Genomic DNA, 27,608 nt, shown 5'->3' on the forward strand with positions numbered 1-27,608 from the left:
TAGTTCATTTCAGGTTGCACAGCACATACTGCTACAATTGGCATCAGAGTTTCTAAAACAGTTAAAACCTACTACAGTAGTTCTGCTGTTTGGAGACTTTTTGTTCTTAGTTTTGATTAATCAACCAATTAAGAATTTTTATTTAGAGCATTCCACACACAATAAAAGAAATCTATGGCAACTATGGCAATTAGTCTAAACAAAACCTGTGCTGGCAGTAGCTTTAAGATTCTTAGATACCAGGGATATGAGGGCTTGTGTTTTGTTTTGTTTTTTAAATACAGGCTAACAGATTCTTTTGGGGGGGGGGGCAATGGGGGTTAAGTGACTTGCCCAGGGTCACACAGCTAGTAAGTGTCAAGTGTCTGAGGCCGTATTTGAACTCAGGACCTCCTGAATCCAGGGCTGGTGCTTTATCTACTGCACCACCTAGCTGTCCAGGCTAACGGATTCTTAAAGGTTTTCTAGCAATGTGCTTTAACTGCTATTTCTATATTTCTTGGCTTGACTCTTCATTGGCTTGCCAAAATTTTAGAGTCCATAAAAATACAAAAATTATGATATTATATTGATGATGTTACCCAGTGGGCCTTTGCAATACTAAATGTTAGTAAGGGACAGGAAGGACAAGTGAAGATCATCACCTTAGAGCTGGAAGAAACCTTAAAGAACATCAAATTCAATCCCTTCATTTTGGGGATGGGGAAACTGAAGTACAGAGATAGATGAAGTGACTTGCCCAAAGTCACATGGCTATTAAGTGTCTGAGGGAGGATTTGCATTCATGTCTTCCTGACTTCAAGCCTACTGTACCATCTAGCTGCCTGTAGTGAGTTAAAATACCCATTTGTTCCACCCCACCACCCTCTATGTCTTCTAGACTATTCAATTTCAGTCTGTCCTGGGGTTTCATATTACCCAACAGGTTAATATTTGCACAGGGGAAATAATGATTTGCAGCCATTTCATTTAATTCAGAATGTGTGCTTCATATTAACATATTTTTTGTAGCTACTTACAGTTTATAACATCCTTTCCTCCCAACAACCTTATGATATGGGTGTTGCAAGAATTATTACCTACAGGTGGCCAGACCAGAGGTAAGCAGCCTTACAAATGAAAATACATAAATATTACACTTAATATTTAATTAAGTTCACTGAGTGAACTGAGCTCATCAAGTAAACTGAGCATCAAGATTATGCATACAAAAAGACACAGTGCTTCATTTTCACAAAATTTTGGATGTGTAGAGTGGAGAGCAGAAGCAAAGGATGACCTCTGGGAGTCCAAATTCACAAACTGGTAGCATGGGGCACAAACTACCACTTTCCCCTGCTTCATGGATAAAGACAATGACTAAGATAAAATGTCAATCCAGTTACGGGAAACAGGCCATTAATGATGCATCTTTCTAAGGTATGATCTTCAATTGAAATGTTCCCACTTAGGTTATTCTAACAAATAGAACAGGTTATTCTATAAAAATAGCACTAACAAGTGAGAAAACAAATTTTAAAATTCAACGGCAGTGTTAACCTTAAAGAAGTGTAGATGGGGGGCAGTTAGGTGGTGCAGTAGATAAAGCACCCACCATGGATTCAGGAGGACCCAAGTTCAAATCTGGGCTTAAGACACTTGACATTTACTTGTTGTGCAACCCTGGGCAAGTCACTTAATCCTCATTGCCCCGCCAAAAAAACCCCAAACAAACAAGTATAGAGACAAATTGTTTTCGAACCCAACAACTGGGTGCAGTTTGCCCATTTGTCCTAACTTAATAACACTGCGATAACTAGAAGTAGACACAGGATCACAGGATTCAGAGTTAGAATGCTGTAGAGCCCATTTAAGTCCAATTGGATCAGGAAAGTAAGGCCCAGAGGAGAAGAAATTATTTGCCTATGGACACAGTCTACTAAGTAGAAAAGTAGGTAAATTTAAATTTAAAAGTAGGTATTTAAATAAAATTAAATTTAAAGCAGGTTAGATTCCAGATCCATGGCTAATGAGGTTGTTTGAGAAATTCGAATTACTTTGGGACTTCTTTCCGGTACTCCAAAAGATGAGTATGTGTGTCTTTTTACACAATCTCATACACACACACACACACACACACACACACACACACACACACACACACACACACACACACACACACGGCATAGCTGATGCTCAATTAATGTAGAGACTGTCCATTTTGTGGATAGATAAGCCGCCTAAGGTGTGTTCCAAAATCAAACACTGACTAAATGATGGTTGGCTGGATTACTTGGAATTGTGAATCATTAAGTTACTACTCTTCTCTCTGGGTATGATTAAGAGATGCCTGTAAATGGATTCACCATTCTGAATGTCTCTATCAGACTCTGTCAAAATTAAAAAATCTTGTGATACTTCATGTATTGTACTCCTACGTAGTGTAGTTCATTTCTGGTCCACATTTCTTTACTCAAAACAAAGAAAAATTCTAAATTGTGTACATGGTATCAATTTTGCACCAAGTGCATGGGTCTATTGAGATTACTGGCAGTTTTTCCACACTAGGAGGAAAGACATTTAGTACAATTCAATGAATTATGAACTGCTCTTGGATTTTCCTTACAACTGTAAAATCTATTGCTCTAATGTGATAGGGAAGACTGGCATATTATGATATGATAATCCACATAATCACTGGTGCCTCTGTTTAGGTCAAACAGAGGTAATGACACCTATATTTAATTTCTAAAGGAGAATATCTTATTTATTTTTGAGGGAGTAAATCCCTGTACATAAAGGAAAAGAACTAAGGAAACATGACACCTTATCCCTCTTCTTCTAAATCTTCTGTCAATCAACAAGCCTGAGTATTTTCAGGGCTAGCTATTCACCAGGCTATTTTGGATAACGTGTGCAAATGGAAGAATTAAAAATGGCTTTAGGATTTCCACCTAACAAAATGGAAAGGCACTCCACTGATAACAGTGCTAGCTCCTCACCCACCTTTTCCACTCCAGCCATCAGCTGTGGAAGCAGAGGCCCCCTTTGAAGCTTTTGATCAACTTTTATAGAAAGAAATAAGCTGACTTTAGAAATGCAATAATATTGTGACACCACAGACAAGTTTAACAGGTAGCTTGTTACCTGGGAGAGTAAGAGCGCCTGAAAGTCTTGTGGGAAGGAGCTGTGGGGATGGAGTTAGGCTGAGAAAGGGGAGGTGGGTGCTTCGACAGCCCATCGGCACTCCAACCCCAGAACCGACTGCAGTGATCAGAAGAGGAAAATCAGAGAGAAAAAACAGAGAAACAGAAAAGGGATAGGAAGGGGAGGGGGAAAAGAAACTATAATCTGAGTGGCTTCAAGTTTCGTGCTTCCTGGATAAAGTTATATAAAAATTAATGAAAACAAAATTAGATAGGCTACTTCATGGAATATCTTATATACTATAAAGAGATCAAACACAAATTCCCTCTTTCAGAACATCCCTGAAACAAACATTATTCTTTCCCATCCCACCCATGGGTATAAAAATGCCTTGTGTTTGTTTTTGCAATTTATGGGAGATCCCAATTATGCACGTAGACACTTGAGAAATTTTCAAATACACATTAAGGTTTACAAACAACTCATCAATTACTTTAAGGAAGAAGCAAAATGAAAAAATGAAGAGGATTTAATTGACACTTGTTAAAAATAGGTGGGTTTCCTGAAAATCTCATAGAACCAAAGATTATACATGAGCACAAGTATAACAGAAGCTGACCTTTGAGATTTTAAGTGCCTGTGGTCATATCAGGCCACAGGATCTCAGCTTTGGATCTTTTATGAAAAGCCTTGAGTAATACTATAATCCTATAGGTCTATGAAATTCAGCCTTGGTTAGCTATGGAGGAATTAGGGGAGAACAAAAACATAGTTTCTTAGCCTTAAATGACTCAAAACTGGAAATGAAACTGATAAGAGTACACAGTGTCTCTAAGAATGCAGAAAAATTCAATAGGAGCTGAATCTGGGAGTAATCTTGGGTTATCTTTTTCTGGAGATTCATAAGAAATCACAGGATCACAGATTTAGAAAGAATCCTAGAGGAAATCAAAGCCAACATGCTCATTTTATGGATGAGGAAACTGAGGGACAGCAAAGTTAACTGATTTGCCCAGTGTCACATAATTAGTATTTGAAGTGGGATTTGAACCAGGTCTCTCTGACTGCAGGACCATTGCCCTAACCAAGTGCATTGCCTTTGAATGTGTTCTGGTAGGTGGGAAAAGAGATGTGGGAAATTTACAAAACACTCATATCAAGAAGGGCAGACCTGTACACAAATTTATATTAAGGGAATCACCTTAGTTCCTAAGAGTTCATGCTTCTTTCTGTGTTTGATGGTATACAGTTATTAATAATGATTACAGAGGATCATGCCTATGATTCCTGTTTTCTAAGGTGGGATAACAAGATACAAGAAACCTAAGAGTCTTTTTCTTGAAGTCAAATAACAAGTCAAAGGCTGGGCAATGAAAAGAATATACAAAAGTCACAACTCCTAGGAGCTTCTGGTAATATCTTGGTAAGGTCATGCTACATACAATGCTAGTCATGGCTCTTATCTCTTTGGAATTATAAATAATTTTTTCACTTTAACAACCTGTACAAAACTTGATTATCTATTAAAACTCTATCCAGGGGGCAGCTAGGTGGCACAGTGGATAGAGCACCAGCCCTGGATTCAGGAGGACCTGAGTTCAAATCCGGCCTCAGACACTTAACACTTACTAGCTGTGTGACCCTGGGCAAGTCACCTAACCCCAATTGCCTCACCAAAAACAAACAAAAAAACCCCTCTATCCAAGCTTAGAGAACTAGTCAAAGCAAATAATCTCTCCAAGAATGTCTGATTACAGAGCCCCAAATTAGCAGAACACTTGTATATAACAAATAAATTAAAAGGAATAAGGAATAAAGCTGTTTTAAGACAAGAGATCTTGGGAAGGAAATTTTAAAAAAGAGAAATTTGGGGATAGCTAGGTGGCACAGTAAATAAAGCACTGGCCCTGGATTCAGGAGGACATGAGTTCAAATCCGGCCTCAGACACTTGCCACTAACTAGCTGTGTGACCCTGGGCAAGTCACTTAACCCTCACTGCCCTGCCCCCGCCCCCCAAAAAAAAGAGAAATTTGCTGTTAACCTGGGTTGAAAATCATGTATGGAGGTATGCATGTAGACACTTGAAAAAAAATTCAAATAAATATTAAGGTTTATAAACAACTCATCAATTACTTTCTTAAAAATTACTTTTAAAAAAGAGAAATTTGCTGTTTACCTGGGTTGAAAATCATGTATGGAGGTAAAGTTCACTATGTCTGTGGGTATGACCAAAATTACATGGGATATTAACTTTGAGAAAGGACTAAATCAATATAATTATCAAATAGTCAGGTTATGTGCCTAGTTCGTTCTTATGAGAAGCAGAGGACTTGATAAACAGTAATAAAAGCAGCATTGTTCTAAATATTCTCTAATAAAAATAGTCCAATGGGAAAAAAGACACATGAATTACACTTCTTTTATATTACATTGGTCAGTATTCCTACTGGGCTATGTTTCTAGATAAAGAGGCTCATGTCTCAGGTCTTAGATTATCAAACTGTAAAAAGGACCACACATATACTATAATGAAGTTGTTTTGGTATTTTGAATAATTCAACTCCCCTTGTATATAGTCCAACATTATTTATATACAATTCTATGTAGTGCTGGTTCATTCTAAAGAAAAGCTCCAGTGTATTGCAGGGCAGTTTCTCAGTTTGGGCTTCTGGGGAGGCAAGGAAAATGCTCATTCCCCAGTAGGTCCCTCAGAGATTCAGGGCACTTGTCTAATTTCTACTTCAGCTTTCTTTACATGTTCCAAGGCCAGTGTCTCTTGTGGTTTGGAATGGGGAGGTTATAAAAGGAAGGTAGAAACTCAAGGAAATTACCTAAACTTTTTTTTTTTAAATCCAATGACAGATACAATGAATGAGCCATAAGCCTCTGACTCCTCTGAAGTTTAAGACGGAAGGGAGATTATTCACTATCCCTCAGTCCATTTACAGCTATTGCAGAAGTACTTGTCTAATTTCAACTATCCAGGTATATATTCCCTTAGAAAAATCAATAATGCAGTTGACTGTATGCTTTATATACCTGAATTGAGCAATAAATTAGGTGAACTAAAATACTGAGTTGGTCCACATTATACGATTTTCTCCTAAGAATGCTCCCTAACAAATTCATCAAATAGAAAGAAAACATTTAGAGATGTTCTTGTTGTTCTATGCTCATTCCATGAAGGAATGCTTCTTTCTCCATGTTTCAGAGCAGGACATTCTTACTCTGTAGGAAAATCTGTTGAAAAAATATTCACTGTCCTAGAATTTGTTCAAAACTCAGAAAAAGAAAAGTATAGTTTCCAAGGGATCACAAGTCTCAAATGTCCACGTGTGAGGGGAAGGCTAAATTTATAGGCAAGTTCCCTCTTTCACCACCTAGCATTTCACTGAGATTGGATACCTTGATCATTTTGTTTCTGTGAAAAGTCCCAGTATATGCAGGCATTAATTCCTCTTACAATGTAGGAGCACCATCTAGTGGTAAAGACATAACTGCAGGCAATACAGTAAATAGAGGAAGAAATGTAGCTCTCTGTGCCTTAAGGGTCCCAAGAGGATAGAAAGAAAAGTGGTTACTGCTTGTGGGCACTTTCATGTTTCAGGCTAATTTAGTGTTAGTGGAATGGATTCTCTTTGGATGATTTTTGAGATATCTTAAAAACCTAAACATTTTAGAATCATAAAGTCATATTAGATACAGTGGAACGGGAATCAATGTTGGAAAATTCTTGGTGAAATAACTGTCCAATTAGTGGTATTCTAAAATCTCACCAACTGAGACTTATTAATTATGATGTCAGAACTCTCCTATTCTTGGTTAATGAAAAGGTAGCTACTAGAAAATTTAGGCCAATGTAACAGGTAACTTTATTTTGACTCTAAAAGATCTAATAAGCAAATCATAACATGCAATAATTAGAATAAAAGCTGAAATTTTTTTTAAAAAATGACATTTGATAAACATTGCCAAACTAATGTTGGTATTATAATATTCATGGGAGATAAAGCAATCAAGGTTAGAAGTTGTAAATCTCACATCTCATTTTTTAGGAATCACAGAATCTTGAGCGGTAAAGGAACTTCAGTACTACAATCTCTCACCCACTACAGAAAGAGCCCTTTTATGATAGATTTGATGTATTATCCAAACTCTACCTAAATACCTTTAATGACAAGGAGCTCCCTACCTTGTGTGATAGTATGTTATAACTCTAGTTAGTTAGAAAGTTATTTCTCACACTGAACAAAAATCTGCTTCCCTACAACTTGATTGTTGTCAAAGTCACATTCAAAAAAGACAAAAGTGTACATATAAATTTCTTCTTAAAATGAAATGTTGCAAAAAAGTTCTTCTGACATTAGTTCTTAATCTATCACTGTTTGGTTAAAAACTGTCCAACTTGATGTCATCAGTGGAATTTCTTTGTGAGAAAATTCACGAAGCTGACTTGTCCATGGTAGTATTTACAGAAGATAGCTATGTTATTATTCTCTTTTTTGGGCTTTTGTCCACTGAAAGAAATGAACTGAAGTAATATTATTCTGGTACCATGAAGATTTTGCTAACAGGAGAAAAAAACTGCACAGGCAATTTCCAACTTATGAGTTCAAGCTTGATAAGCTCCCACCACAACTTTTAGCTGGTCTAAGGTTTGGCTCTTTTATTTCATTTATAGAACACCTGAAGAAGGTACTACTCAATAATGAAAAGGAATTTTTAAAAAGGGTAGCCAGGAGGAAGAATCAGAAGCAACAAAGAAGTCTGGAAAATACCCACAAACTGGATTACTAAGAGGTGTCAAGTTATAGGTGTTAATGTTCCAGGAGTCACTTTCACATAGAGGTATTTAAAACCATCTGACTGAGAAGAACAGTAACAGTTCTGTTTCTGTTGTGAAAGAGGATGAGTTAAATCTTAATTAGGGGTGTTAGCATATAAAAGTGTTGGTTGAGCCTCTGTCAGGCTTATGGCAAATTCTGACACTTCCATTAGTTTTGGTTATATAAGTTTAAGTCACTAAGTAGCTTAAAAGCAGAATGAGTTTTAGGGAAACAACTTCTAACTTTATTAAATCTAATAAAGGGGCATATTTTTAATTGAAAGAATCACAGCAAAAGAAAAAAAATCTGTATATAAGATTTCAGAATCACTTGCTTTTTTGAGAGAGTGAAAATTTCTGGTCCAAAATATTAACAGGAGAGTCTAGTGATCCAAAGAGACCTGAGTGACAACAACAGCTTCATAAGTATATTACTGTTTCAAGATTTTTTTTTTAATTGCAATTTTGGCCATCACTATTGAACAATGTATTAAATCAGAAAGAAAAATGTTGCTTTCTTTTTCTAAATGTTTTAAAGTCAAAACTGACAATAAGCTGTCTTATTCCTCCTCTCAAAATATAGCTTTCTTTTCCATTTCTTGTGGAGATCCCAGTTCCTGCAAACTGACACAGAAGGTGTGGCCCTAGCAAATTCATATTTAGATTGCTTTGTAAAAGATCTTACTGGCACAGCAACAAATTTCACACCCACTGTATACTTGAATTAATCATAATTTGTTTCTTATATGATTTTTGTTTTTTATAAGCTCTTCCAGAGGAAATTGTTTCTTTAATTTTACTACTCAAATTTATTCTGGAATGGACCTTAGAAAACAAGTATATAGAGACCATAAAGCTTGATTTATGGGATCACAGATTGAAAGTTAGAAGAGACTTTAGAGGTAATCAACTCCTATACCCTCATTTTGTAGCTAAGGAATCTGAAGCGCGGAGAGATGAAATGATTTGCCAAGGTCACAATGCTCATTCTGTGTCTAAGGCAGCATATGAGTCCAGATCTTTCTACCTCTCAGTTTACTGCTCTATCAACTAAACTAAGGTACCTCCCTTCCAGCCTCAATGAAGAAAATATCTTCCAAAGATGTAGGGGCACATTATTTTCTTGTTATCCAAGGATACTGAATTCATAAGGTTAACATGGTATTTAAGCCAAGTTTGGTATTTTATGATACTAAAAGATCGCTGGCAAACAGCAAACAGAATAAGTTTCCTTTCTAATAAAATGCAAACGTAAATAGAAAATGTAAACCGTTCCAGTCATCTCAGACTCCAAATTATGGCTCTGCTGAATAGTGTCTTGCTTTGAGAGTAGACTTGAATTCCGATTTTGCATTTTTTTTTTTCTTTTAGAAAAGAAGAAGGGGTATTTTTTTTAAAGACCATACACATTTCAGATGTTGACTTTGGAACAGCAATTTGATCAGAAAATAAATGACTTGTGTCTGGGCTAAACAGTCTGTGATAACCCTAAACAGCATTTAAGCTATGTAGGAGTATGACTAATCCATGCATAAAATTGATGTGGAATGAGTCCAAGGCTCTTAGCTTGATTTATAAATTTCCACGAATTTTAGAGCTGCAGGAGACCTTAATTCTCAGAGTACAACCCCCTTAATTTTACAGATAAACAAAGTGGGGCCTGGAGAAGAAGAGTATAAACAGTGAGTGGTGGTTACCAGGTCTAGAACGCAGGATGCCCAATTCCCAGCTCAGTTTTCTTTCGACTCTAACAAACTTTGATTCTAATACTGAGTAGCAAGTTAAGTGGTTATTGGGATAGTTTGGTGAAAATTTTATTACCTTGGTGACAGACCACCATGGGAACAGTTGGTAGGTGAAGTCAAGGGGCTGGTCCTACTACTGGTGTGTCTTGAAGGAGTTCGACCAATGGTATTGCTTGGAGAGCCCTGAAGCAAATAAAAAAGGAAAGATCAGACAAAGATGGCAAGTACTACATAAACAATTTTGCCTTAAGTCTTTTCTCCCAAGTTTAAAACCATGAGCAATATCGACTTATGCAGTGCTATCTCTTAACAAGAGTAAGACTAATATAATAAAGCACATAATTTATATTTTTTTTCTGCAAACAAATGGTCCCATTATCTTCCAGTTTAAAAGACACGTGATGACTATTACAGGTAAATACATTAAGGAATTCAGTTAATATTTGTAACTTTGCAGCATTCATCAAAAGAAACGCCTGCATTAAATGTACTAAAGATTCAGTCTATTGTGCAATTTACTCTTTGTTTTTTGTGGGGGTGGGGAGGGTTTGGTGAGGCAATTGGGGTTAAGTGACTTGCCCAGGGTCACACAGCTAGTAAGTGTCAAGTGTCTGAGGTCGGATTTGAACTCAGGTCCTCCTGACTCCAGGGCCAGTGCTCTATCCACTGCACCAACTAGTTGCCCCCACTATAGCATCTTTTAAACTCATCATGACCTTATAATCAACCACTTGATAACACCTCATCAATTACATCTGCCAGTTCTTTCAGTACCTAGAGATGTGGTGAATTAACCTCATTGGGGAAGCTGAGTGTTGTCTTACAACTCATTTATTTGGGGTTCTAATTCTGTTAACTTTTTTTCTTCCAAGTAGGAGAATCATTCTTTTTGAAAGAAAATTAAGGTAAAAGATGAGATGAATAGTTTTGATTTCTATCACTTATTATCTCATAAACTATGAGAGATTCTATCTCTTAAAAAAAAATCTTCCTCTTACCTACCAAATAGCTGAAAATCCCTTGTTGGCTTGGCCACAGCTCCTTCTCAGAGAGGCAGCAAGGCATAATAATACAAGTGATGAATCTGGAGTCACAAACCCCATAAGCCAAACTAATTAACTTCTGTTCACTTTTCATTTGTAAAGTGGAGATTAAAAGACTTTTAAAAACTACATCATAGAATTGTTATGAGGTGTAGTAATGATGATGATGATAACTAACATTTATGTAGTATCGACTGTGTGCTAGGCACTGTGCTGATCACTTCATAGATATTATCTCATTTGATCCTTCAACACTGCGAAGTAGGTAATATTATCCTGACTTACAGATGAGGAAACTAGGGCAAAGAGAGGTTAAGTGACTTGCCCAGGGTCACACAACCAGTAAGTGTCAAAGGCTGGATTTGAACCCAGGTCTTACTGACTCCAGCCCTAGTGTTCTATCCACTTTGCCACCCTAGCTACCATGGCTTATACATTCTAGTCAGTTATTAGTATAACTATTATCATTTCTGATATTAAAATTCTAAGACTATGTTACCTTTTTCGTATTCCTTCAATTACCTAAGCTTGCTTCCATCTTTATACTGTCTAAGGCTTTAACAAAACAAGACAAAAAATCTCAACTGGTCAGTGAGTTCCTTGTGAGTGCAGGGAGTTCCTCCTCATTTAAACTGTCAGAGGTAGCATTTTCAAAACTTAATTCATGACAGTTTTCAATCCCTCTTGGACTGATTTCTCCCACAGAAATTTAGACCATGAACTTTATTTTCTAAAGTCTTTAAAATCTTCTTTCCTAAAGTCTAGGAGAGTATGTCAGACTATATCTAAGTTTTCCTCTTCCTTTATCACAAGTTCAAAAGTCAGTGTAGCTTCCCTGCAAGGTTCATAATCATTTCTACATCAAGAACCACTTTTTGTTTGACTGTCAAAATGGTTCAGAATAATATCTCCCTTATCATTTGCTCCACCATAATTAAACTATTATTAAAGCACACTAAGAATTTTTAGCTGTTTTGGGGAGGGAGAATGATCTATATGATGTCCAGGTAAGTGAAGTCCTTTATCAACAATTCTGTATCATGGCCCTATGCCAGATCTGAGATAAATTTTTTTAAATTCCTCATCTATTTCCTCAATCCATCCGACTGGTTTGTAGCATATCCCATGACAATATCAACTCTATTTTCTCCTTTATGGATTTTTTTCTCAATATTCTTTATCAGTGTTACCCCCAATCTCTGCCCTGATGGCTTAATTTCTCTAAATGACAACACTTATTATATGCTGCTTTTCTTCCCCTATCTCTTCAGCTATTTTCCTTCTTTTGAATAAAGTAAAAATCTTTTAGCAGCTACTTGACACAGTAAAGAGAGCAGGGAGCCTGGACTCAGGAAGACTCCTTTACCAAGAAACTCCCAAATGGGGTTATGAAGAGTTAGACATCACTGAAACAACAGAACAGCAGCAACAAAATCTTTCTGAGAAATGATCTAGTCATGATGCCTGTGCTAGCCTCCATCAAATTTCAATGATACTTATGATATCGATATGACCTCTTTGCATTGGGAATTCAAGTTCACTCTGTTTATTTTAGTCTACTTATTCTGAATGTAATTCTCTTTCCTGAAATAAGGTAAGCTCCTAGAGAGTGGAGACTTCTTTGTTTTGTTTTGTTTTTCTTTGCATTTCCAGCGCTCACTGTAGAGCTTGGGATATGGCAAGGTATTAATAAATGCTTGCTGACTGATTTGTTTTAATTTTTATTTAATTTTTGTCTTTACATCAGAGCCATCTCAGTATATACAATATCCCCCATCTATTAAGCTGTCCCTTTTAAGAAAGAAAAAACAATTACGCTATACCAACCAGCATTGACAATATCTGACAGGGTATGCACCATCTTTCAAATCCACAGTCTCGCTCTCTCCAATTAAAAAAAGGAGTTACATTTCCTCAACTTTCTTCTGAGACCAAGATTGGTAATTACAATTATGGTGTCAGTTTCATCTCACTGTTCTGGTTACTTCATTCTGAATTGCTTCAGATGAATCTTTAGATGTTTCGGTGAATTCTTAATTTTAATTTCTTACAGCATAATAATATTGTTACATTCATACACTATGACTTGCTCTTCCATTTTCAATGTATGCAGTTTTCTGCTACTAAAAAGTTGTTGCTATGAGGATTTTGGTGTGTAGTTGACCCTTACTTCGATCTCTAACACTCTTGGCGTATATGGCCAAAGTTCTATCAAAGTTCAATTCATTTTTCCTACATAATTTCAAATTGTTTTTAGAATGAGTAGAACAGTTTTACCCTGAACCACACATAAACAATCAACCACACATAATCTTAGAAGTTTTAATTTGCATTTTTGTTATCTGTAATTTAGAACAATTGTTCATATGGTTTTTCCTTGTTTGCAATGCTTCCCTTTGACAATTGATTGTTCATGTTATTTGACAACTTATCTACTGAAGATGAGTCCATTTACTGAGAATGGTTGTATATTTCTATGTTAATGCCCTATATCCAAGTTGTCAAACTTTTAACAGAAATATTTTTTTCAAAGATTATCGCTCTCTCTCAAATAGGATTTTCAATTTTTATTCTAGTTGCACTAATTTTATTTGGGAAAAAGCTTTTCAATTTCATGCACCTGAAATTACTTATAATTATCATATCTATCTCTTGTTTAGTTAAGAGTTGTCCTTCTGGAGATGGAGCCTGGCATTGTAAAGGCAGGGATCTGACTGAGCTCTCCCAAATTCCCCTCCAAAAAACTTTAAAATAAAACCTCAAAATGAATTCTGGAGTGGTAGAGCCAACAAAAAGATGGGGTGAAACAACTTTCCAGTCCAAGACAACTTTGAAAACTGGCAGGAAAGGTCTGTCTCACTGAGATAGAGTGGAGTGTAGTCCAGTGTAGGCTATGACTTGGCAAGGCTGTGTGTGTGTGTGTGTGTGTGTGTGTGTGTGTGTGTGTGTGTGAGAGAGAGAGAGAGAGAGAGAGAGAGAGATAGAGAGATAGAGAGACAGAGAGACACTGAATCAGCAGTCCCAGGTGGAGGAGGAGCACTAGCAAAAGCCAGAACACTGGTTACAGTTCAAGGGTTGACAAGAGTGCTTATGGGCCCTCACAGACCAGAGCACAGGTCAGGAGAGCAGTGATCACACATCTCCTTAGATCATACCACCTTGGAAAAATTGAAAATTTACAGACCACCAGAACTAGCTCTGAAAACAGCAGCACAAAAAAAACCCTTGTAGGTTAAACTGTATATGTTTCTAGTTAGGAATACGATACTTATAACTCCTAGGAACTTTATCATTATTAGGCAGTTAGAAGGAGTACACATATATAGAAGACACAGGTATGAATTGACTATGATGGGATGATATAAAAAAAATTAAGGGGTGAGAAAGAGGGATGCACTGAAAGAAAGGAGGGAGGAGTAGAATGAGGTAAATTGTCTCACATAAAGAAGAGCAAAAGAGCTTTTACAGCAGAGGGAGAAAGAGGACAGGGGGTGGTGGGTTAACACTTGTACCCTACTCTCATCGGAATTGGCTCAATGAGGGAATAACATACATACTCAGCTGGATATAAAAATCTCTTATGCTATAGTGAAGAGGAAGAGGGGAAAGAAGAAAGAGAAAGGAGGGTAGAATGGGAAAAGTGGTCGTCAGAACAAAAACTTTTGAGAAGGGAAAGGCTAAGGGGAGAAAGAGAAAAGGATAAATGGGGGAAAATTGGATGGAAAGAAATACACAGTAATCATAACTGTGAATGTAAATGGGACAAACCCATAAAATAGAAGTAGATAGCCAAGTAGATTAAAAACTAGAATCATACAAAAACTGGAGGGGAGGGGATTTTTCAACTTTCCTTAATAAAGACCTCATTTCTCAAATAAATAGAGAGCAGAGTCAAAATTTATAAGACTAAGATTCATTCCCCAATTGATAAATGGTTAAAGGCTGTGAACAGGCAGTTTTCAGATGAAGAAATCAAAGCTATCTATAATATTAAAAAAATGCTCTAAACCACTACTGATTAGAGAAACGAGGTATTATCTCACACCTATCAGTTTGACTAATATGATAGAAAAGGAAAATGACTAATATTGGAAGGGATGTGGGAAAATTAGGACACTAATACACTGTTGGTGGGGCTGTGAACTGATCCAAACCATTCTGGAGATCAATGTAGAACTATACCCAAAGGACTATAAAGTAGTGCATATCCTTTGACCCAGCAATACCACTACTAAGTCTATATTCCAAAGAGATTTTTTAAAAAGAAAGGAAGAGAGACTGTCTCTCTTTGTCTCTCTCTCTCTCTCTCTCTCTCTCTCTCTCTCTCTCTCTCTCTCTCTCTCTCTCACACACACACACACACACACACACACACACACACACACACTTATATGTACAAAAATATTTATAGCAGCTTTCTTTGTGGTGGCAAATAATTGGAAATTGAGGGGATGCTCCCCAATTGGGGAATGGCTAAACAAATAATATATAAGTGATGGAATACTATTGTGTTTTAAGAAAAGATGAGCAAGATGCTTTCAGAAAACATCTGCAAAGACATATGAATTAATGTAAAGAGAAGTGAGCAGAAACAGGAAAACACTGTACAGAACAATAATAATATTATATGATGATCAATTGTGAATGATTTAAGCTCTTTTTAGCCATACAATGATCCCAGACAATTCCAAAGGATGTATGATGAAAAATTCTATCCCCTTCCAGAGAAAGAACTGAGGGATTCTAAATGCAGATCAAACTTTCATTAGATTTTCTTTATTTTTGGTCTGTTTTTTCTTTCACAACATGACTAATACAGAAATATATTTTGCACAACCACACAAGTATGACCTATATCAAACTGTTTGCCTCCTCTATGGCAGTGTGTGTGTGTGTGTGTGGGGGGGGAGTATAGGGAGGCAAGGAAAGAATTTGGAACTCAAAATTTTAAGAGAAGAATGCAAAAAAACTTTTTACATTTAATTGGGAAAAAATAAAAATGTTTAAAAATAAAAAGAACTGTCCTTTTGGGCCACAATTCTGAAAAGTGCCATCATTTTATGGTTTTATTTTTTCCCCAATTAGCAAGTGATTTTTTTCTTCTCTCTCATCTCTACCTCACTGACAGAAAAAAGGAAATATAAATCCTATATCATATAAGCACAATCAAATGGTCACATCCAAAACAGTATTTGTTATTCTACATATTAATCCATCATCTCTCTGTTATGAGGTGGGTAGTGTTCTTTGGCTGATCATTGAGTATATTAGAATTCTTAAGTCTTTCAAAATGGTTTATTTTTATAATACTGATATTATAGTATAAATTGTTCAAAAGAAAAACCTATTTGTACAAAAATATTTATAGCAGCTCTTTTTGTGGTGGCTAAGAATTGGAAATTAAAGGGATGCCCATCAATTGGGGAATGGCTAAACAAGCTGTGGTATATGATAGTGACAGAATATCATTGTCCTATAAGAAATGACAAGCAGGATGATTTGACCAAGAGAACATTGTGCCCAGTGACATCAATACTGTCTGATAAAGAACTGTGTATGACTTAACCCTTCTCAGCAATACACTGATCCAAGAAAATCCCAAAGGAATATTGATGTGACATATTATCCACCTCCAAAGAAAGAACTGATATGGATTGAACAGACTGAAGCATGCTATTTTTCACTTTCATTTTTTCTTTTATTCAAATTTTCTTGTACCAAATGACTAACATGGTAATGTTTTACATTATCATACATGTATGACCCATATCTGATTGCTTACTAACTCAGGGAGGGGGAGGGAAGGGAGGAAAGAAGGGATAAAATTTGCAACTCAAAACTATAAATAAAAATGCTTACTATAAAAAAAAATTTTCAACAGGTTCTGTTTACTTATCAGTTCATGGAAATTTCAATGTCTTTTGGAAACCATCTTTTTTGCTCATTTCTTACACCATTCATTCATACACCACAATTTTATTCAGTCATTCATCTGGTGATGGACATTCCCTTAGTTTCTTTTTTTTCCCAACTACCAAAAAGGGTTACTAAAAATATTTTTATGTACATAGAACCTTTTCCTCTTTCTTTGATCTCTTTGCAGTTAGGCCGAGCAGTGATATAGCGAAGACAAAGAGCATGAATGCACTGTTTAGTGACTTTCTATGCATAATGCCAAATTGATTCCAGAATGGTTTGGATCCATTCACAGCATTTACCAATAATGCATCAATGTGCCTGTTTTCCCACAGCTTGGCCAACATTTGTCACTTTCTATTTTTGTCATCTTTGGCAATCTGATGTATGTGAAGTAGAACCTGAGATTTACTTTAATTTTGTATTTCTCTATTAGTGATGTGGAATATTTTTTTCATACGGCTAAAGAGACAGGTTGGGATAGGTTCCCTCCTTTGAGAACTGTCTCAAATTCATATCCTTACATCATTGAAATCAATTCCATACAAATCTTGGAAATCAGACTTTTATCAGAAATAGTTTTCAACAAGCTAATTGTTTTCCTTCTAATATTGTTATACTGGATTTGCTTATGCAAAAAAATTTATTTAATCAAAATGATTAATTTTATCTTCTGTGATTCTTTCTGTCCTTTGTTTTATCTTCAACTTTTCCTCAATCCAAAGATCTGATAAGTGATTTCTTCCTTATTTCTCTAATTTTTAAATGTGACCTTTTGTATCTAGGTCATGTATGCATTTGAAGGTACCTTAATATGAGGTGTTGGTCTAAACTTAATTTGCTACATACTGTGGTCAAATTTTCCCTGTAATCCAATTAAAAAACAATTACCTGACCTTTTATATTGTGGTTGTATATCTATTTGAAACACATGGGATAAGATGCTGGTATAAAACTACTGCTTGATATATTCATGGAGTCTTCTGAACATTTTTTTTGTGGGAGTATTTTCCTAAATAGTTTATAGTTTATTCTCTTAGGTTTATCATACATTGGACTACTGAGATCACTTGTTTCAGACTCCTTTTCGGTTTTTTTTTTCCTTTAGCATTTTATTTTCCCAATTACATGTAAAACAATTTTTAACATCCATTTCTAAAACTTTGTGTTCCAAATTCTCTCCCATCCTCCCTTTCCACCCACCCCCTTTAAGAAGGCAAGCAATTCAATGAGTTATAAATATGAAGTCATCCAAAACATTTCCACATTTGTTAGGTTGTAAAAGAAAACAGACAAAAAGAACTTCAGACATCACCAATTCTTTCTCTGGGAATGGATAGCACTTTTATCATAAGTCCTTCAGAATTCTGTTGGATCATTATATTGCCAAAAAAAGCTAAGTCATTCACAGCTATTCATCTTACAATATTGCTGTTAGTTTCTACACAGTACAAATCACTTTGTATCAGCTCATCTAAGTGTTTCTAGGTTTTTCTGAGAACATCCTGCTCATCATTTCTTACAGCACAATAGTATTCTATCATAATCACATACCACATTTTGTTCAGCCATCCCCCAACTGATGGGCATCCACTCAATTTCTAATTCTCTGCCATCAGAACAGAGCTGTTACAAATATTTTTTTATATTAATAGGTCCTTTCCTTTTTGTGTCTTTTTGTCCCACCCCCACCAATACTTTCCCCTCCTACTTTCCTGCAGGGTGATCGATTGCTATACCCATGTGAATATGTATGTCATTCTCTCTTTGAGCCAATTCTGATGAGAGTAAGGTTCACCCACTTCCCAGCACCTCCCCAATCTTCCCCTCCACTGTATATGCTTTTCTTGCTTTTTTAAAATGTGCAATAATTTATCCCATTCCTCCTTTCCCTTTCTCCCAGTGAATTCTTCTCTCACTCCATAATTTTATTTTTTTTAAAGATATCATCCCTTCATATTCAATTCATACCTGTGCCCTCTGTCTATATATACTGCATCCAAGTGGACTAATAATAAGAAAGTTCTTATGAGTTTCAAGTATCATCTTCCCATGTAGGAATACATACAGTTTAATCTTTTAATATCTATCATGATTTTGTTTTCCTGTTCAACTTTTTACACTTCTTTTGAGTCTTATATTTGTGTAAAATTTTCTATTCAGCTTAGATCTTTCCATCTAGAAGGCCTGAAAATCTTCTCTTTCACTGAAAGTCCATTTTTCCCTGAAGGATTATACTCAGCTTTTTTTTTTTAATTAATAAAGTATTTTATTTTTTTTCCCATTACATGTAAAGATAGTTCTCAACTTTTGTTTATACAAGCTTTACAATTTCAGATTTTTCTCCCTCCTTCCCCTCCCTCCCCCCTCCCCTAGACAGCAGGTAATCTGATATATATATACACATACATAATATATATATATATGTATATATATATATATATATATACACACACACACATAATAACATTAAACATATTTCTGCGTTAGTAATGTTATAAGAGAAAAAATCAGAGCAATGATGAAAAACCTCAAAATAGAAAAAAACAACAGCATCAAAAACAAAAGAAATAGTATGGTTCATTCAGCATCTATACTCTGCAGTTCTTTTTTTTTTTTTCCCTTGGATTTGGAGATCCTCTTCCATCACAAGTTCCCTGGAACTCTTCTGTGCCATTGCATTGGTGAGAAGAATATAGTCCATCACAGTAGATCAACACTCAATGTTGATGATACTGTGTACCATGTTCTTCTGGTTCTGCTTATCTCATTCATCATCAGCTCACGCAAGTCCCTCCAGGTTTCTCTGAACTCCTCCTGCTCATCATTTCTTACAGCACAACAGTATTCCATTGTATTCATATACCACAACTTGTCCAGCCATTCCCCAATTGATGGGCACCCCCTCAACTTCCAATTCCTTGCTACCACGTAAAGAGCAGCTATAAATAGTTTTGATTATACTCAGTTTTGCTGGGTAGGTGATTTTTGTTTGTAATCCCAGTTCCTTTGCCCTGTGGAATATCATATTCCAAACCTTCCGATGCTATAATATAAAAGCTGCTAAATCTTGTCTTATCCTGACTGTGGTTCCACAGTACTTGAATTGTTTCTTTCTGGCTGCTTACAATATTTTCTCCTTGACCTGGGAGCTCTAGAATTTTGGCTATAATATTCCTGAGACTTTTCATTTTGGGATCTCTTTCTGGAGGTCATTGGTGGATTCTTTCCATTTGTACTTTACCCTCTGGTTCTAGAATATCAGGTCAGTTTGCCATGACAATTTCTTGGAAGATGATGTCTAGACTCTTTTTTTGATGATGGCTTTCAGATAGTCCAATAATTTTCAAATTAGATCTACTGGATCTATTTTCTAGGTCAGTTGTTTTGACAATGAGCTATTTCACACTGCCTTCTATTTTTCCTCATTTTTTTGGTTTTGTTTTATAGTTTCTCGATTTTTCATAAACTCATCAGCTTCCATTTGTTCAATTCTAATTTTTAGGAGTTATTTTCTTTAGTGAGCTTTTATACCTCCTTTTCCATTTCACCAATTTTGCTTTTCAAGCCATTCTTTTCCTCATTGGTTTTTTTGTACCTTTTTTTACCATTTGGCTTAGACTGTCTTTTAAGGTATTATATTCTTCAGTATTTTTTTGTGATTTGTTTACCAAGCTGTTGACTTTTTTTCCCATGATTTTCTTGCATCAGTCTCATGTTTCATCCTATGTTTTCCTCTTCCTCTCTTACTTTATTTTCAAATTCCTTTTTGAGCCTTTCCATGGCCTGAGACAAATTCATATTATCTTTGGAGGCTTTGAATGTAGGAGCTTTAACTCCGTTATTTTCTTCTGCGGGTATATTTTGAGCTTCCTTCTCACAATAGTAACTTTCTATGGTCAGAATTTTTTTCTGTTGTTGGCTCATTTTCCCCAGCCTATTTCCTGACTTTTAACTCTATGATAAAGTAGGGCTCTGATTCCAGGGTGGAGGGTGCTCTGTCCCAACTTCAGGGAGGTTTGTACAACTGTTTTCAGAGAGACTTCTAGGGATTTGTAAGATTTTAGTTCTTTCAAGGTGGTATGATCTAAGGAGATTTGCATTTACTACTCTCCTGGCCTGTGCTCTGGTCTGCACGCAACTACAAATCTGCCTTCCTGCCCTGTAACTATAGGGATCCTCCAGCTCCACTGTGGCCCTGGTGTGCTAGTGCTCCTCCTCGCCCTGGGACTGCCACCCAAGACTGCAACCTGGATCCAAATATGGGTAAAGCAACAGAGTCCTGCCTCAATGCTAGCAAAGAGACCCCTATAATCTCCTTCTGGCCAGTTGTTTACCCCCTTACCTCCTGTGAGCTAAGAGTTCCAGAAGCAGTTGCTGCAAAGGCCTATTCCTGGTTTGCTGGCGTTGAGGCCGGGTCTTCCAGCATTGGACTGCACTCTACTCTCACCCAGGTGTGAAAGACCTTTCCTGATGAACCTGGAAAATTATTTCATCCTGCCCTTGTATGGGTTCTGCTGCTCCAGGAATTGTCTTATAGCATTATTTGAAGGTATTTTGAGGGATCTTAGGGAGAGCTCAGGCAGGTCACTGCTTTTCCTCTGCCATCTTGGCTCCTCCTTCTCCCTGACTCCTTTCCATCTAGTTCATTTAATGGGCCTACCTTTTTTTTTTTTTTTAAACAAACCAGGAACGAACAGTTTAAATAATTACAGACAACAATATCATCTAGTTTGAGGTCTAGAAGTGTTACTACCTTTTAATTCCTACTTTTCTCATTCATTCTTTCATGAGATTCAAGATCTTATGTTTCTTCAAAGGAATTTTGTGATTATTTTGGCTAGCTCTATAAAACTAACTCTTTGGTAGTTTAAGAAGCATAGCAATAAATATATAAAGTAATTTGGTAGTATCATAACTTTTGTTTTACTGGCAAACAACAACCATAAGCAATGAATATCCCTTCAAGAATTAGTTTTCCTTTATTTCTACACTGCTTTGAAATTATATTTACACAAATTATGGTAGACAGATTTGCATTGTATACACTATTTCCCTGTTTTTTTGTTTTTTTTTCCCCAACAAATAAACATTATTTTCTCTCATCTAACCCCACCAATTTGAAAGAAAAAATGAAACCTTTATAACAAATACACGATTAAGCAAAATAAATTCTCATAATGTCCCTGTCCAAAACTTTATATATAATTCTTCATCCTGAATCCATTCTCTTTCTGTGAAGAGGTAAGTAGCAAAAATCATTGTCTTTTCAAAAGAGAATTGGTCACTTACGCTGTACAGAGATCTTAGATCTTTGTAAATTGTTAAAATGTTATTCTTATAATATCAATTGTCCTGTTTCTGCTTTACTCTTTATCAGCTTATAGATGTATTCCCATGCCTTTCATTATTTTTTATGGCACAGATGTATTACACTTCACCACACTGATATAGAACCATTTGCCAAGTGATGGACGTCCCCATAGTTTCCAGGTCTTTGGTATTATGTATTTTTTTGAATGGGAATTCTCTTAGCATTATTTCCTGCTAGTTTTTGTTATGTGGAAATGCAGATTTTGGGTCTTATTTTGTATCCTGACACATTCAAAAATAAATCATCTCAATATTATTGCTGATCCTTTGGGGGTTTGTAAGTAAACCATCATGTTGTCTCCAAATAGGGATAATTTTGTCTCCTCTTTGCTTGATGTTTATGTCTTTGATTGTTCTTTCCTTTCTTACTGTCATCACTGGCATCTCTAAAATTATACCAAATAATAATGGGGAGAGGGTGATCATTCCTTTACACCTGTATTTACTGAGAATGTCCAACATTTCTCTGACCTTTTTAATACACCCAAATTTTGTGTATTTGAAAATAGGGACTTTATTGCTTTTAATGCTAAGTTCAGAGAAGCTCACATTATTTAAAAAAACAAACAAACCAACAAACCTTGAGGTCCTTTCAGAACTGTGGCTAGGAAAGCAGTTCTTAATCAAACAATGGATAAAGGTGATAAAATAAAACCGACAATTTAACTTTCATGAAATTGTAAAGCTTTTGCATAGCTAATTTGTTTACTGCTCCTTCCCTTTGTAGATTTTTTCCTGTGAAATTTGTGGGCCTTTCTACTGTTGTTCTTTTTCCTATAACTGTGAACATCTATAGCATGGGTTCTTGGAATCCATGAATTCCTAAGGGTCTATAACACAATTTGTTCCCTGTGTAAACTTACAAATTTAATTTTGTGCATTGAAAATCATTTTTAAAAAACTAGAGGATCCTAGGCTTCCCAAGACAGCCAAAGAGATCCACAACAAAAAAAAGGTTTGTAGCCTCTGCTCTACGGTAGCTGGCTTGCTTCTCATCTTGCTTTTCAATTTAAATCCCAACTGCTGCCAAAGATATATGTGCCAACTGTCATCAGGTATAGTTCATTATTCTTTTATTTTAAACTATGGCCCAGAAATCCAAATCCTTTTCTCAAGTACCAATTTTTCTTTAACCAGCTATCTACTTCCCAAATCAGCCCCTCTCTTCAGAAATATCTACTATTTGATGTAGTTGGTAGCAAATACTGCTTTAAGCAAGTCTGCAGGAATGATGCAAACACTACCAGTGCTCCTAGATCTTCAGTTACTTGTCCAGGACTTTATATTTCCTAGCATTTCCTAATACATCCCAGGGTCTTACTGGAAGTGATTTCTCCCTATATGAAATCACCCTAAATAGACAGTGGCTATCAAATTTGAAAAGTCTTGGGAGAGACTCTATTACATTCCAGAAACATACTCCAGGAAGACAGCAGGCTCTATGAGTTGACAAACAGCTGTCTTGGCACCCGTAAGTACTCATTAACCACAACTAGCTGTCTCATTTTCCTCTTGCAGAGTAGAAAGATTTCTCATCTGATGCCACATGTGAACCTAAATCAAAATTTCTTAGGGAATAAGAAACTATATTTCCATCTGAGAGGGAATAGCTCCCACCATGAAGAGTCTTATAACCATTACTTAGTTCAAAATAATCAGGAGTCCTTCTTTCTCTCCCCCATTCACACTACTCCTTCTTTGGCCCTGACTTCCCATTTTATCTCAAAAATAGAGCCACTGCTCTGACCCAAGTGGGTGGAAGCTGGGACAGGGGCCCATGACCAGAGGATCACATTCACTCACCTTTTCCTATAGATACACATGTCTATATAACAATGATAACAAGTCATATTCACATAATTCTTTGAAACTTGCAAACTGTTTTTCTCACAAAAAGTAGAAATTGTATTATTATTCCTTATTTCATAAATAATGAAGTTAAAGCTCTGGAAAGTTAAGTGACTCACCTTACCCAAGCAAGGATCATAGGTGACATTCAAAATCAGATTTCTTATCCCAAGTCTAGCATTCTTTCCATTACACCATGCAGATTCTCAATATTTCAAAAGATACTCCTCTGGTGGGTAGGGATCTTCCAAAGATCTATGTTTCTGGATTTAGCTATAGATTGTTGTTATGTGCTCTTAGTTACTATGGCTGAAAAAAATTCAGGGCCTGGTAACCAAATTCCTAAGATGAGTGTATGAACGTAAGTTGTTCTCTCAATGGTCTGTGTGTGTTGATGGCTCAAAAAGATTTAGATTCCTCTGGGGGCAGCTAGGTGGCACAGTGGATAGCATCAGCCCTGGATTCCAGGGGACCTGAGTTCAAATCCAGACTCAGACACTTGACACTTACTAGCTGTGTGACCCTGGGAAAGTCACTTAACCCTCAGTTCCCCCCCCCCCCATTTAGACTCCTCTGAGAATTGCATTTCTCTATGTCTTTGTGTCCCACAAATAGAGGAGCAACTCTATGCCTATAATATTTGGCTAGGAAATTACTAATGTCTAAATAACCTAGGAAAGTGGGGTGAAGACAACAATCATACAAAGCACTCACCACACTTGTGTTACTGGAATTCTTCAGGTGGTTGTGTAGAAGTTTGGTGGCACCATCCTGGAATGTTTTTGGCAAGGCACCAAGTAACATGGTAAACTCTGGAGTGTTCAGTTCAAACAGAGAAATCAGCACAATTTGTGCTGCCTAGAAAAAGGAAAATAGACTAGTTATTAATTAGATTATAACACCAATATATATTTTTTTAAACAATCTGACCAAGTCTTTAAAAAGAGAAAACATTTGTTATCAATGAGATATAATTACCCATAATGGGAATCCTTTCATTTAAGAGTGGAGGAAAACAGACAAAAAAACTTAAAGAAAATATCATCAATCAATTGAGAATCTGCCTCCAGTCTAGACTATATATCCCAACTTTCTTCTCCTTTCAATCACCATGAAAGAGAACTGGTTAATAAATAAAACAAACCAAACAAACCTCAAGTACCCTTTCTTTTTTAAAACCCCACATGAGAATTGCAAACAGTTTTTCAGCAAGAAAATGTGAGATAAGAGACTGTATGCAGGCGGGAAAAATTAATTCTTATTAACTTGTTTCTGCTTGGCTGTAGTAAAGGCATCATCCTTTTAACTTCTCCTCAGGATGCCCCCAAAACCACTCCAGGGAATCATCCTTAAATATACTGGTAATGATGAAGAAATAAGAATGTCACCAAAAATATTCAAAATGTACACAGTATATATAAATCTATGCTTACATTAGAGTATTTTCCTGTTTTGAAAATGTTTTATTTTTCCTCATTAATTTGGGCAAAAAAGAAAAAAAAAAAGAGGCTTCCTTGGAAAAGACAGCAAAGTAGTGGCAAAAGCAATGGCAGTAGTGCCAGAAGTCAAGCTTCATCTAAATAGCAAAGATTTATTGCAGGAAGGCATTGCAATGCAGATTTACCAATGAGAAATTGGAAGTACATAATTTGGAACAACAAACAGTGCACTTTTCAGGGAACATCTCCAGTTACAGGAACTTGGAAAATCATACCAAAATAAAACTGTAACAAATGTTTGGGGTTTCTTACAAATTTCTACAATTTTCGACAGGTGGAGATGTTCTATCAAATTAGAGGCATAAAATACTGCAAAATCATTCTAATTTTTTTTTTCTTTTTGCAGGGCAAATGAGGGTTAAGTGACTTGCCCACACAGTCACATTCTAATTCTTAAATCCTTGGTCCAAGACACAATATTTTGTTTCAAGGAAGAAGAAACAAAATCAGGACACCATGCAGTCAGTCTCTACTATAAATAACACAACAAAAGAAAGCATCATGCTTCCTTTCCTGACAATTCAATTGTACTAAAGAAGTAAGTTTTGCAAACAAACACCAGAAAGAGGCCTGCTTTTATGACACATAACAAAAGCAATTTTTATCTCAACATTACATTAATATATTTTCATTTAGCCATAATTACAAAGGAAAGCTTCTCTAACATGTTATTTTTAGATACACTCATAGTATAATGCTATATCAGTATAACAAATGGTCCAAAAAACCCCATGCAAGCCCCATTTGGGATGCCTAGTGCACTTTGTTAGAAAAAGTTTCATGCAGAAAAACTGCACACTCCAAGAAGGATAAGGGAAGAAGGCTTTGACTTTAGCACTAGTACTGAAAACATCAATGTAGCTAATAACATGATAAATTTAAAAGCTTAAGTTTACAGTTTCACTGTGATTTATAGTAACATTTAGAAGCAGAGATATGTTAACTTTGAATTCTTTGATGTTACATTTTTCAATGATGCGCTATTTCATTAACATAAAACACCATAAACTCTTCCGGGGAGAAGACCCAAATACTACAAATGGGCTTCAGTTCATCATGTACTAACCTATGAAATTAATGACACCATTCGGGAACTGAAGGGAAGCAAGACTGGACCCAAAACGTTGTTCAGGAAAGTTCGCTAATTACAATTACTGTAATTGTTTTACTAATGTGAAAAATCCTATATATTTTAACATATGTCTGCAAAGAATCCTTTCTTGATAATACTAAAATTGAATCTTAATTTAAAAATCCAAGTAGAAAAAGAAGTGACCTGAGATATAAAACTAAGTGGACAGACAAAAAACTGTCATGATTCAAGAAATTATGTTTCAAATATTTTTCAAGTATGCCATTTAGACTCTAGAAGGGCTACTGACAGATAATAGAACTGGCACCAAGAAATCAAGGTTAAAAGAACCTCTCTTAGTCTTCTGCTTATTTGGAATGTCTTGTCATATGACTAAGGTTATATGCAACAAGAACAAACCAACCTCTATTATAAGATTTTTGTATAGTGGTAGGTTTATGTTTTTGTTTAGTAGGGAGAGGAATCAAATCTCTTTTCCCTGTTAAAGGCTTATTTTTGCCATGAAAAAGTTTAGGACTTTATTATTGCAAATGCCAATCACAATATAAAGAAATATTTTGGATCTTCTGGTTCTAAGGAAGAACCAATTTTTGCTGAGGGGGACACTGACTACAGCAATAAACATGGTTGATTCAGTTTTCCCAAGCTATGCTTCAATTGAGCGCTCTTTCAAAAAACATCACAATGGTCTTTTTCTAAGCCCTTGAAAAAAGTAGAAACCAGGAACACTAATTTGGTTCTAAACTCTGACAATCTCTGAGCATGTTAATGTATATCAAGTTTTTGTTTATCAAACACAGAATTTTAAGAGAAAAGTTAATGCTTTAAAACTAATGGATTTTCACTCAGGGTCACTAAGATAATTTGGGGTGGGGGGAGACAGGAGAGAGAAAGGGTATAAAAGACAATGGGATTCAAGGAAGGAGAATAATGAGGTGAGACTTTATTTAGTTTCAAACAGAGACAAACACATGCATTTTAAAAATGTGACATTCTCATTCAATTATGCACTCTTCTACACTTTATCTGATCTTTATAACTTATTTGTTTCCCAAAGGGATAGCACCCCACAATAAAAATAGCAAGAGAATCCCAATTTGGTGTTGTTTTCCTATTGGTGATCTTTTGGGTTATTTCTT

The 27,608-nt window shown here is 35.9% G+C and overlaps 1 protein-coding gene across 1 annotated transcript in view; it reads right to left on the minus strand.

Annotated features, from left to right (window-relative positions):
- Positions 1–27,608, minus strand: part of CLASP1 (cytoplasmic linker associated protein 1) — a 336,648-nt gene that overhangs the window by 35,958 nt on the left and 273,082 nt on the right. Inside the window, 3 exon segments of the mRNA XM_043996430.1 lie at positions 3,113–3,243; positions 9,774–9,880; positions 24,592–24,735. Coding sequence (XP_043852365.1) covers positions 3,113–3,243; positions 9,774–9,880; positions 24,592–24,735 — 382 coding nt within the window.

This window comes from Dromiciops gliroides, chromosome 3 (genome assembly GCF_019393635.1).
Source record: "Dromiciops gliroides isolate mDroGli1 chromosome 3, mDroGli1.pri, whole genome shotgun sequence".
Lineage (NCBI taxonomy): Eukaryota > Metazoa > Chordata > Mammalia > Microbiotheria > Microbiotheriidae > Dromiciops > Dromiciops gliroides.